At 54.1% G+C, this 12518-nt stretch overlaps 1 protein-coding gene across 2 annotated transcripts in view; it reads left to right on the top strand.

Annotated features, from left to right (window-relative positions):
* The window catches only part of TRERF1 (transcriptional regulating factor 1), a 200554-nt gene that overhangs the window by 162477 nt on the left and 25559 nt on the right, over window positions 1-12518 (top strand). The window contains exons 5-12 of one of the 2 annotated variants that reach the window (XM_034991500.1): window positions 268-1932; window positions 3379-3425; window positions 4318-4468; window positions 5518-5760; window positions 9265-9649; window positions 10281-10347; window positions 11723-11862; window positions 11995-12098. In XM_034991500.1, coding sequence (XP_034847391.1) covers window positions 532-1932; window positions 3379-3425; window positions 4318-4468; window positions 5518-5760; window positions 9265-9649; window positions 10281-10347; window positions 11723-11862; window positions 11995-12098 — 2538 coding nt within the window. In that variant the 5' untranslated portion in view covers window positions 268-531. The remainder of the gene's footprint in view (window positions 1-267; window positions 1933-3378; window positions 3426-4317; window positions 4469-5517; window positions 5761-9264; window positions 9650-10280; window positions 10348-11722; window positions 11863-11994; window positions 12099-12518) is intronic. The other variant, XM_034991501.1, reaches the window with a different exon arrangement.

Below are 12518 nucleotides of genomic sequence, written 5' to 3'. Positions count from 1 at the left end.
GAATTAATCAGTGAGCAAAACAATGAATTAACAAATCAATGAACTAATGAACCATGGAACAATGGCTGGAAAGTAAGAGAGTTCCCAACTCCCATGAGGGCCCAGATCTGCAGAATCAGTGTAAAGGATGTGTAGTGTATGAAACAGGCTATTTCCAGTCAAGTCTCCTGTTTTGTATTAAATTCTCTAACTGGTCAGGGTAGATGTCATTGTTCCTGCGGAGCATCCAAGTAAATCCGGTCCTGTGCTTTGCACCTTGTCTTGCAGGCGTGCGCGGCATCTCTGCACCCCGGCAGTGTTCGGTCCGTACCTTGGCCCGCGTGACCATGTCAAGCCCCCCGCTCTGCACATGAGTGGTACAGACCAACAGGAACATCTGGCTGCAGCCACGTTCACAGACATGTCAGCCGTGGAATAGTGTGGACACCTTCTCTCAGCTTCTCAGGGTTTCAGTCCTTTTGGGTTTGTTTCATTGACCTTTTTTTTTTTTTATGGTTTTGTGGCTGGACGTTCCCGGCCAAGGCAGGCGCCATGGGGGATCAGCAACTCTACAAGACCAATCACGTGGCCCACAGTGGTGAGAACCTTTTTTACCAACAGACCCCACTTGGCATCCATGGCGGGCTGAACCACAACTATGGGAATACAGTCACAGGGGCTGGAATGGAGGCCCCTCAGGCATCACCCATCTCCCCCCACTTCCCTCAAGACACTCGGGATGGTCTAGGCTTGCCTGTTGGCTCCAAAAACCTGGGCCAAGTGGATACCTCGAGGCAGGGAGGGTGGGCAGCTCACACCGGGCCTGGAAACCATGTCCAGCTACGCGGCAACCTGACCAACTCAAACATGATGTGGGGGACCCCAGCCCAGCCTGAGCCCACCGATGGCTACCAATATACCTACTCCCAGGCCAGCGAGATCCGGACCCAGAAACTCACCAGCGGTGTCCTGCACAAGCTAGACTCCTTCACCCAGGTGTTCGCCAACCAAAACCTGCGAATTCAGGTCAACAATATGGCCCAGGTGCTGCACACCCAGTCGGCAGTGATGGATGGGGCCCCTGACAGTGCCCTCCGCCAGTTGCTGTCCCAGAAGCCCATGGAGCCCCCAGCGCCGGCTCTTCCTGCTCGCTACCAGCAGGTGCCCCAGCAGGCTCACCCTGGTTTCCCCGGCGGGCTGTCCAAGCCAGCCCTGCAGGTAGGGCCACACGCCAGCCAGGGGCACCTGTATTACGACTACCAGCAGCCGCTGGCTCAGGTGCCAGTGCAGGGAGGACAGCACATGCAGCAGATGCAGCAGCACCCGTATTACGCGGCGGCGCCGCCGCAGGCTGGGCAGCAGCACGTGCCCCTGCAGGACCTGCCGCAGCAGCCGCCGCCGCTGCCGCAGCCCCGCCCGCCGCAGCCTCAGCAGCCCCAGCAGCAGCTGCAGCAGCGGCAGGGTCCGATGCAGATACCTCAGTATTACCAGCCCCAACCCGCGATGCAGCACTTGCAAGAGCCGCCTCAGCCACAGCAGCAGCAGATGCACCTGCAGCCCCCCTCTTATCACAGGGACCCCCACCAGTACGGCCCGGAGCAGGCGCACGCTGTCCAGCTGATCCAGCTGGGCTCCGTGCCCCAGTACTACTACCAGGAGCCCCAGCAGCCCTACGGCCACCACCTCTGCCAGCAGAGCCACCTGCCCCAGCACCAGCAGCGCGAGGACAGTCAGCCCAAGACCTACCCGAGCGACAGGCAGGCCCAGGCCATGCTGAGCTCCCACGGCGACCTGGGGCCTCCCGCTGCAGGAATGGGAGACCCAGCAAGCTCGGACCTGAACCGGCTCGGCGGGGCCCTCCCGCACCGGCCGCTCCTGTCCCCCGGGGGGATCCACCTCAACAGCGTGGGGCCTCAGCACCAGCAGCTGTCTCCCAGTGCCCTGTGGCCCCAGGTACTCTCAGCGTGGGGGCAGCTCCGGGTACCTGGGTATGCTGCAGTGCTAGCCAGAGCTGAGTCTGTCTAGGCAGGGCCCAGCCCTCTAGCCAGCCCCCTCCCGGGCTTCTGTTCCCTGTTCACGCCACGAACGTTCGCCCACATGTGCCAGACGCTGTCTGTGCCAGGCACGTGGGACACAGAAGCGATTTCGACTCAGTCCTCTGCCCACTGAGCTTAATCTTGCTACGGAGGTGGCCAGAATACCATATGAGGTCCTGAATGATGCACGTAGTGGTCAAGGCCTGAGTCAGGGGCCCAGGGACCACACGGTGGGGTGTCTGGTCCCCTCAGGTCTGAATCTGCAGAGAATTCCTTTGTGAAATTGTTCCCCCTTTGGGAAGGAGGCCACGTTATGACAGCCTTTCTCCAAGCATATTGCTCAGACCAGGAAGACCATAGAATGTTTAATAGATAAGGCTGGGGGGAGACAGGTTCTCCAAATGAATCCATTTTGAGGGTTCCTAAAGTGGATCAGGTTGCAATGCTGAGGGGCTTCTCGGAGCCTTTAATGTGCCAGTGGGCGCTGGGAATCTCCCAGAGGGGATACCTCCTGTAGCTTCAGAGATGAGAATCTTAGCTCAGGATTCAGGCAGGTAAAGGGACTAAGCAAAGTGGCCTATTAGGAGATAATGAGGAGTGGTGCCAGCTCTGGTGGCCTGGAATACAAAGGCCCCATCTGATGGCATCCTTATCAGGACTTTTAAAAACCGTCTAGCCCAACAAAAACCGTTGGCAGGCCTGTGGGCCACGGCTGTCAACCATGATTGTTTCCCAAATGTATTTGTCACAAAACGGCCTCCTGTGTGCTGGGCACTGTTCATGCCTTGGCATGTTCTAGGTGCTATAGTCATGTGACAATAGGCTCAGGGGGGAAGGGGACCAGGAGAGATGGAGAGAAGGCTCTGCTGGAGGCTGGAGATGAACTCCCCTTGACCCTGTCTTGCTTGAGACTCAGGCCCATTGGTAATGGAGAGCCTTTATGAATATAAGAATAAGGTGGCATGGCCAATGCCGACCTGACGAGCAGGAGGTCTCCGGGCATGCCGCTGTGTCGTCCAGCTCTCTGTTCCATGTTTCTCTCGGGAATGGAGCCTGTCTGTGCACACAGTGGTCAAGGAGAAAAGGAAGGAACGAGGTGGGGGATTGAGTCCTGGTGGGCTGGTGGCTGGTGGCAGCTCCCGGAGTAGGTGCGTTACCAAGTTGGGAGGCTGGGAGAAGCAAGGGAAAGAAGTGTCAGGTGCACCCAGCACCTGGACATGAACTGCTGGCCCCTGTGAGCTCGGGGAAGCATCTTAGAAAGTGCAGGCCCAGGGGTTCCCTCAGCTCAAAGACTCCTCCCGTGAGAAAGACACTTTTTTTCTCTTTCTTCTTTCTTCCCATGTCCTGCATGGCTCAAAATTAGATGCACCTACCTGATGGCAGAGCCCAGCCAGGGTCCCCCGAGTCAAGGTAGGATGGATGCAAGAAGGCATGTTGGCATTTTGGGAGAGTGGGAGGTTTTCCTGGGTTGTCTCTCCAGATTCATTTTCAAATTCAAAGTCAATTTCTCAAAGAAGTATATCATAATAATAGCAGCAGCTATGGTGTTTGAGCATTTACTGTGTGCTAGGCACTCTATATTTTGTGTAATAAAGCAGCCCAGTGGGGATGGGTAGGATAACCATGTGCCTAGCACATAGTAAGCACTCGACCATCCTTGGCTTTATTCCTGTGACTTTACGAATGAGAAAACAGGCTCAGAGAGCTTGGAGTTGTACATCAAGTAAGTGGCAATACTGGGATTGACTCCAGAGGCCATGTTCTGTCCACTGTTCATTCAGTCAAGTATTTATTGAGTATCTATCATGTGCCAGGCAGAGAGCTAAGCTTTGAGAATGCAGCAGTAAATAGTATAGACTTGCTTCCCCCCATCATGGGCATGGTAAATTCTTAGCCAGAACCTGACAAACTGCTAAGACATGCCGTCTAGAGGCTGAACCAAGGGACTTAGACACGTGTCTCCAAGGGGAGGCTTCTGGAAGAGGCAGCCTGAGCTGACTCTAGAAAGATAATAAATAGGCCAGAGGTGGAAAAAACCCAGCACTTGATGACCTAGAATGAAGGACGTTTTGTTCAACTCCTGTGTGACTTTGAGTAAGCCCTTATTCCCACTCTTGAGCCTCAGTTTTCCCTCTGTAAAGTGGGCTTAGTTCTCTGAAGGGTATTGGGATAATACAAGTGGGGCCATGGGAGCACTGGATGAATGAAATGGGTTCATTGTGGGGTGTGAGGTCTTGTGATAAGTCACCCTTCCTCTTTGTCAACATGTGTGTCCTCTCCATTTGGTCCTACCCTTGAGCAGTGGCCAACCAAAAGGAGTGTTTGGGGAGCAATTTGATGCCAAGAACAAACTGACGTGCTCCATCTGCCTGAAGGAATTCAAGAGCCTACCTGCCCTGAATGGCCACATGCGGTCCCACGGGGGAATGAGAGCCTCCCCCAGCCTCAAACAGGTTAGCAGGAGCCAGCTCCCGGCCCTTCCCAGGCCATGTGTTGCTTGCTTTGCTTTGCTGCCGTCAGACAGAGAGTGATGTGACCCCCCGGTGGGCCCCTGGGGAGGCACCATCCTTCCCTAATGGGAGTGCTTAAGCTTTGCCCCTAGGAGCCAGCCAGGTCAAACAGACCCCACTTCCACTGGTTTCATGAACAAGGGTCAAAAGCAGAGGGGCTAGAAACCTTTTGAGGGATCCCAGTCTCTCCACTTCCTGAAAAAGACAGCAAAGAAAACACGTAGATGCGATATTATTTTTAACTTCTGCTGCTTAAAGCACCTAAGACCAGAGTCTCTTGGGCCTCCCAGCGTAGTAGCCGGTGGCCAGGGAAAGCTAATGTGACCATTGGGCTCTCAGCCAGCACTTTCTACTCACCGATGCACTAGTGTGAGACTCTAGCAATGGAAGGTCTTTAAATACCCTCAGGATTATCCAGCGAGGATATCCATGTGGTGAGCTACCCATGCAGTTTTAGAGTGAGATTAAGATTCAAAGAATTTCTTAAAGTCTTTAGATATTATTGATCCAAATTTAAGTCTATGGGATTAACTCTCTGTTCACCAAAATCCTGGATACTCTGGCTCACTCCCATCTCCTGACCATTCCAGCTCAAAGAGCTTTGTCTTCCATTGGACAGATGAGTAAACTGAGGCCCATAGAATTAAGAGGTCCCACACAAGAGCTTACATGTTTTGTTTTGTGCCTGATTACCAGTCCATATCCTTTTCTTTAAAAGCGACAACAACAACAAAACTTCAATATCTGCTTTAATTATACAAGTGATAACGGTCGAGATTCTTTAAACATAGAAAATAGAGTGCATGGCCTTGTCCCCTCCCAACTGGCATCACTTGAGCCAAGGGACTCAGGGTTGCAGGAAGGAAACCACCCTGCCGTGGTTCTCTGTCACCCACGCATGATGTCCTGCAACATTTCAGGAAAAGCAAAGTGTGTCCCCCCTTGGGAAGGCTGCTCTCAGCCCAGGATCAAAGCCTTTATTGTCTGTGTAGGAGGAAGGAGAGAAGGCCCTGCCGCCTCAGCCTCAGCCCCAGCCTCCACTACCACCTCCGCCGCCACCGCAGCTCCCTCCCGAGGCAGAAAGCCTCACGCCTATGGTCATGCCCGTGTCTGTCCCTGTCAAGCTTCTCCCGCCCAAGCCAGGCTCTCAGGGCTTCGCCAGCAGCATCGTTGCCGCCCCCTCCGCCAGAGACAAGCCAGCCAGCTCGATGTCGGACGACGAGATGCCCGTGCTCGTGAGGATGACCCTCTCTCCCCCACACTCACCCCAAGGGGCTGCCCCTCACCCGCCTGCTGTGAGTTGCTGCTCTGCCCCCGCCCACCTGGGGTGGGAACATCTCTTTGCTTTCCTGGAGATGGGGCAGCTCTTCCAGGGTCACTGGCCTGAGCTCAGACATGGCTTGGTCTCTCGGGGTGAGCCCCACACGGCCGCCTTGGGAATCCCGTCCTTGTCCACACTGCCTGCTCCCCAGCGAACACCCGTTACTCTACCATGCTAACGGTCTGGGTAGATCCTGAGACCTGAAGGTATTCCAAGAGGGAAACAAAGACGATAACTCAGCTGGTAATCACAGCTATTAAAATACGGAAGTACTATCCCAGATAATAAATAGCTATTGCCTGGAGCCCTGGCCCCCCGACTTCAGGATCTCCAGACCTCCTCAAATCCAGCAGCTACAGATGGAAGCCCTGGCACAGCAAGCCTCCATGCAGTAGCCCTGGGATCCGTTCTGATGGTCAGCTTAAGCGGATGCTTTATATTTTCGGTATCCCACCTGCATTATTAGCCTTAGAGGACCTAATTCACTAAGGTTCCCAAAGTAATTCCACTGAGAGACACCCACCCACCAATCTCAGGAAAGCAAAGAGATTTGTGTTTCTCAACTCACTCTGAAGTTCTCCTTCTCTTTCTCAAATTCCAAGCGCTTCACCAAGCAGCTTAGCTTGGCTCTGGGGCAGAGATCTCTCTCTCTCTCTCCCTCTCCTTCTCCTTTTCCCTCTCCCTCTCTCCCTCCCTCCCTCCCTTCCTCTCTCCTACTCTTTCTGTCTCCCTCCCTCTTACCTCCTTCCCTCCCCTGGGGAGTCTGTAACCCATGTGGTCGACTACATCAGATTTGTTCCCTCTCCACAAAGTGGTGTGCTGGGTCATATTTGTCCTCAAAGAATAAGTGGCTGCTGGGATTCCAGGTGGTATGAGGGTGGGGTTGGGCCAAAATAGGGGTAGGGTGGGTAATTAAGAGAACTAGAAAAGTCCAGAAGGAACCTTCTTGATTCTCTATGTGATACCAAGGCCTCAGAAGAGGAGAGGCTGAGGGGGAACCTCTGGGAGTGAGCGCGGTCCTCATAAGCTGGCAGGACTTGGGGGCCAGTAACAAGCAGAGAGATGAAATGACAGCCAAGCTCCCGCTTTGCCCAGGGAAGTTCCTGATTTAGCGGGAGAGACACTGTTTCTACCCCTAGAGAACTCTCAGCCTGAAGCTGGAGACGGTATGGTTCCTAGTCACAGAGGGGTCAGAGCCCCAGGCAGCACCCTCTGCCCCAATTTAAGACAGTGGTAAAGAAACCAGGGCAGAGAGGAAACAGTGGTCCCCCAGAGGGGAGGACCCCTGGGCAGCCAAAGTAACTAGGGACTGGGGAGACGAAGGGAGTTTGGTATGAATTCGCTCAGAAGACCACCGTGAGCACAGTTCTGAGCAGGGTTTTAAAGGCAGAGATGAAGCTGGCTTTGTGGAAAAGGTGAGAGAGGCATTGTTAAATGAGATAAGCTGAGCTAGAGGCATGTAGTTAGGATTGAGTAAATAGGGGCAAGGTCCTGACACTTGATGTAAAGCAATTAAAATGTCTGGGGAGGAGCCCTGGGTTCTAATCCCCACTCTGCTGCTGGCCCCCTGGGGACGCAGACAACTGAGACCCTCTTCCTTGAAAAGCCTGGGTTTCTCCCCTGAGCTGGGGGTTGGACTCCTCAGTGGTTCTCCCTGCTCTGGGGAGCTTTTAAAACCTATCAGTGAGTGGTCCCACCTCCAGAGTCTGAATAGCCTGGTAGAGGTGGAACCCTGTAAATGCTTCCTCTCGAGTGACATCCAGACCTGACATTCTGGGTGGTTTCCCTGGCCCAGGGTCTCCGAGCCTTGCCTGGGGTTGAGAACTGGAGTAACAGGACCAAAGGCTCAAGTACAGGGAGCCCAAAAGGGACCTGTATCAGAGGTCTGGATTCCCGCACAGGGTTGAAAGTCATGCAAGGTCAGCCTGTGCTCAGATGGCCTCATCAGTTATCCGGGAACAGGGTATATATAAAGCTTCGGGATTGCTTCCCAACTTGGGGGGCAGAGACATCCACGCCCCATTCTCAGAGTTCTCTCTCTGCTTCAGCCTCAGGTGGTGAGGAGCCCTCTGGTGGGGAAAGGAGGCAGGTTATAGCACTCTGGCCTCAGGAGAGCCCCCTGGGGGTGAGCTGGGAGCCTGGAGGGGTCCCTCTGCCCCCTCTCCTTTCCCCACCCCTCAGCTTCCCTAGACTTCCCTCCTGGGGGTTGGGACAGCAGCCCAGAAGACAGTGAAGCTGAGGGCGAAACAGGAGGGGCAGCAAAGGGAGCCCAGGGCTGAGGGGTGACTGGAGCAGGTCACATGGCCTGGAGGCAGCTGGTCACATGACCATGGCCAGCCCTTCCCATCACCCCCTGCTGCCTCCTTACTCGGGTGCCACCCTGGGCACAGGAATTGCCAGGAACTGCAGCTCTGACAGGCACTGGCCTGCAGGGCCTGGGAGGGTACCACAGACTGCCCAGAACATTTCTGCAGGTATCCCCACTGCCTCTCCCAACCGCACCTCGGCCTCCCCAGCCACACCCAGCCACACCCAGCTCTCCGTTTTTCTGGGCTGATGCTGGCACCCACCCCAAGTCTGTTTCTGTTTGGCTTTGGCATGCCCTGCTTATCTATTTATGTGCATATGTTTACTTATTAGTATATATGTATCCATGTGGCAGATCTTCCTTCCAGACTATGCTTGGTTCCGCTGCCATAAAATAAACGAACACTGCTGACAGGAAGCAACCCAGGAGAAGGGCTTGCTGCAAACGAGCTACCGTCCTGGGAGCAGTGGCAGCCGTGGTGAGGGGTGGGGGGCGGGGGGCTTCACCACATCCGTTTTTCGGAGAGCACATGAAACGGGCACTGAAAGACGGTAGCTGGTTCTCCCTCAGCTCCAGAGTTCCCTCGAAGGAGAGCCCAGTGTGGGTCACTGGCCCTGGGAGCCTTGGCTAGGCCTGGCCCCCTCTTCCTGCTCCACAGCCTCTGCCCAGCTTCCCTGAATAGATTATTCTGTCCCCTTCTCAGAACATGTGTTATCTGTCCCTGATGGCCGTCCCCTGGGAGCGGTGGGGAATTAAAGGGCCCACTCGGCTGGATTCCACTCAGCAGATGGGAATGCGGTGATAAGCAATAAAGAATGAATTTTTTCTTTCTTGCCCACCCACCGTTCCTACCACCCCCATCTCTCTCCAGACATTAGGGATTTCCTCCCAAACCCAAGTTTCCTCCCCCGTCAGGCCACCGAATTCGCCCTGTGGGAACTGGAGGTGGCGGTTTTTCGAGGCAGGGGATGCAGGGTTGGGGAGGGGGGCAGGTGGCGGGCGGGGGGGCGGTGTCCCCCGTTAGAACAGACGCTCCCCTTCCCTCAACCTGTGGAAATGGCCTGTGGGGAAAGCCTGAGGATTCGACTCGGACCGTTCTTCCCGTTCTAGGAAATCCCCAAGAAGCATCAGCCCGTTGCGGCCAGAGCCGAGGAAGCCCTCAAGAGCTTGCCGGAGAAGAAGAAGTTCCGGCACCGGCCCGAGCCGCTCTTCATCCCGCCACCGCCCTCCTACCCCGCCAACCCCGCCGCCTCGTACTCGGGCGCCACCCTGTACCAGAGCCAGCTGCGCTCCCCGCGCGTCCTCGGGGACCACCTGCTGCTGGACCCCGCCCACGAGCTGCCCCCCTACACGCCCCCGCCCATGCTGAGCCCGGTGCGCCAGGGCTCGGGGCTCTTCAGCAACGTCCTCATCGCGGGGCACGGCCCCGGCGCCCACCCGCAGCTGCCCCTCACGCCCCTGACGCCCACGCCGCGGGTGCTGCTGTGCCGCTCCAGTGAGTCCCCGCCGTCCCGCCCCCCCCCCCGCCGCCGTCGCGGGGCTCCCGCACCCCACCCACTTCTGCCGGAGACGCTTAGACTGCGCGGCGCTACTCCCCCTCAGGGGAAGCCCAGTCTAGCTGGGGAGACCCCGCAGCCGTAATGACGGCCCCTTTGGCGTAAGCGAGCAGTTGGAAGTGTGCCCTCGCTCCCTGAGCCTGGGCCGTGGATAATCGTCGGAGACCTCCCCCCCCCCCACCTGTACTAAGTCGATAGACAAATAGGATTAAGTATTATTCGCAACACCCGGCTTCCACATCTTCTGCACGCGCTGTATAAAAGTCAAGCATGGAGAGCCCGGGAGCTGGTATCTCTTTCTAGAGGAAGAATGGTTTCAGAGGAGCGATAGAGCTTAGCCGACCAGAATCGGGGCGCTGGCTTCTCCTTACCCCGTGCGAGAAATGAGTAACCCTCAGCCATTTAGCGGCACGTGCCGTTCGGTTCCTTGAAGACGACTGGGGGTGACTCTGGCATGGGTTGGGTGGGAGACGGGTCCCATTATGACCGTTTAGGTCACTGATGCTCATTGGCTTTAGTTTCTTCGGTACCTTTCCTGTTGACCACTGACCTCTGGTTTTTGTGCTTCAGACAGCATTGATGGCAGCAACGTGACAGTCACCCCAGGGCCTGGAGAGCAGACCATTGATGTTGAACCGTAAGAAAAAGCAATTTTGGTTTGGTTTTTTTTTGTTTTAAGAACAGAAGCCTCAGCTGAGGATGAGGAACCACCGAATGAGAAGTTAGAGAAATTGTAGGATCATGGTAGTTCTCAAGTACTGGTGTTTCAAGGCTCTTTCCAAAGACTAAGTGCATACTAAAGCATGAAACCCTATATCCAGAGAACCTAGTGACCCCATCTCCGGCTGCATGGTTGTGGCCACATGCTTGCACATCCCCAGTGACATTGAGCTCTCTACAAGGTTCCATCCAAATGCCCTTGTTTCCCCGTCCCCTCCCTAAAATTCTTGGCTGGTCCTCCAAATAGGTTTGGTGTGGGTGGGGCTGGGAGTATAATGGAAGAGAAAGGGGCTATTTACTTTTTTCTTTTTTTTAAGATTTATGTATTTACGTAGAGAGCATGCATGGGTGAGTGGGGGAGGGGCAAAGGGAGAGAATGTTCCAAGCAGACTCCTTGCTGAGTGAGGAGCCCGACCCCCGACTCGATCCCACAACCCTGAGATCACAACCTGGGCCCAAACCAAGAGTTGGAGGCTCAACTGACTGAGCCACCCAGGAATCAACAACAAAGGTGCTATTTTCATAGATAAGCGCGAAAAAGACCAGGTGGTAGAGTGGCGACTCCCTTGAGTCAGGAATCTGAAAACCTGAGTTCCAGCACCATTTTTTTATTTGACCTTGATGAAGTTAACCTTTCTAGGCTTTGGGGTTTTTTTTTTTAAGATTTTATTTATTTGAGAGAGAGAGAGAGCATAAGTGGGAGCAGAGGAAGAAGCCGGCTCCATGCTGAGTCGGGAGCCTGATGCGGGGCTCGATCCCAGGACCCTGAGATCATGAGGCGGACATTTAACCAAGTGAGCCACTCAGGCACCCCAACCTTTCTAGGCTTTAGTTAACCCACCTATTAAGTGGGAATAATTATCACTGCCTTGCTTACATCACAGATTTTTGTGAGATTCAGATGGGATAATTTATGTGAAAGTGGTCTGAAAGGGATAACAAATACAATAAGCACATTATGTTTGCTCCATTTTTCCTGGTTAAATGGTGCCAGTGGCCATGCTCTGGGCGGCTGTTGTCTTGCAATTAGCACCCTCCCTGTCTGAGTTACAGTGAGCTATGACGCTCCAGGCAGATTTCTCCCCCGCTCCCAGCAGCATCTCTCCCTAATCTTAAAGCTGTTCCTTCTCCAGTGAAAAGGCCATGCCTGGAATCTTAGGATCACACTGTGAGGAAATGCCCCTGCATTCTTCTTGCAGAAGGAACTGGTTTCCTTCTTTTTCAAGTTCCTGACAGTTGCTCTTGACCTCAAATTGAAGACCACACTGTTGTTTTCGTTCTTGTCCTTAAAGACGTATCAACATTGGCTTGAGGTTCCAAGCAGAGATCCCAGAACTTCAGGATGTCTCTGCCTTGGCCCAGGACACACACAAGGCCACACTGGTATGGAAGCCCTGGCCAGAGCTGGAAAACCATGACCTCCAGCAAAGAGGTATTGGCATGTGGGGAGAACTGGGTGGAAAAGGCTTGATCCTCTCACAGGGGTCTCTGGCTCCAGTCTCGGTGTGTTTGTCCATGAGACCAAGCTCTCTCTGATGCAGTGGCTTCTCATTGTCCCCAACAGTGGAGAATCTCCTGAATTTGTGCTGTTCAAGTGCGTTGCCCGGTGGAGGGACCAATTCTGAATTTGCTTTGCACTCTCTTTTCGAGGCCAAAGGTGATGTGATGGTAAGGAACGGTGAAAATAGACTTCACAGTTCATATTCTCCACGTCAGAATTCTGAAAAGTATTTTCCTGAGTTTCTGCATTATCCCAAATACCATAAAACCAGTTCCTAAGATCATGACCAGTCAACATGCCACCATGTTCCTTTATCTCACTGATTGGGTCAGAATTTAATGCCTGCAGGAGAACCTGCAGTTGGACTTTTGTTTATACATCTGTTCCCAAGTAGTAATTATGATCACATCTGTCTTGGGAAATTAGAATTTGTTTTCAGCAGTCTTAAAATTCACATCAGAAACCTGGCCTCCGGTGATAGAGGTAGAAAACCTCACTGAGACAAGACTTGGCCTGAAACAGTGTATCCTACTCTGTTGATTGTCCTTCCCTACTATGGAAGTCAGCCAGTTCGGTGTTCATAGAAC

This window comes from Mirounga leonina, unplaced genomic scaffold (genome assembly GCF_011800145.1).
Source record: "Mirounga leonina isolate KUSES-001 unplaced genomic scaffold, KU_Mleo_1.0 Mir_53, whole genome shotgun sequence".
Taxonomy (NCBI): domain Eukaryota; kingdom Metazoa; phylum Chordata; class Mammalia; order Carnivora; family Phocidae; genus Mirounga; species Mirounga leonina.
Note: the sequence above shows the minus strand (reverse complement) of the source record. Positions and strands in the feature narration are given on the sequence as shown.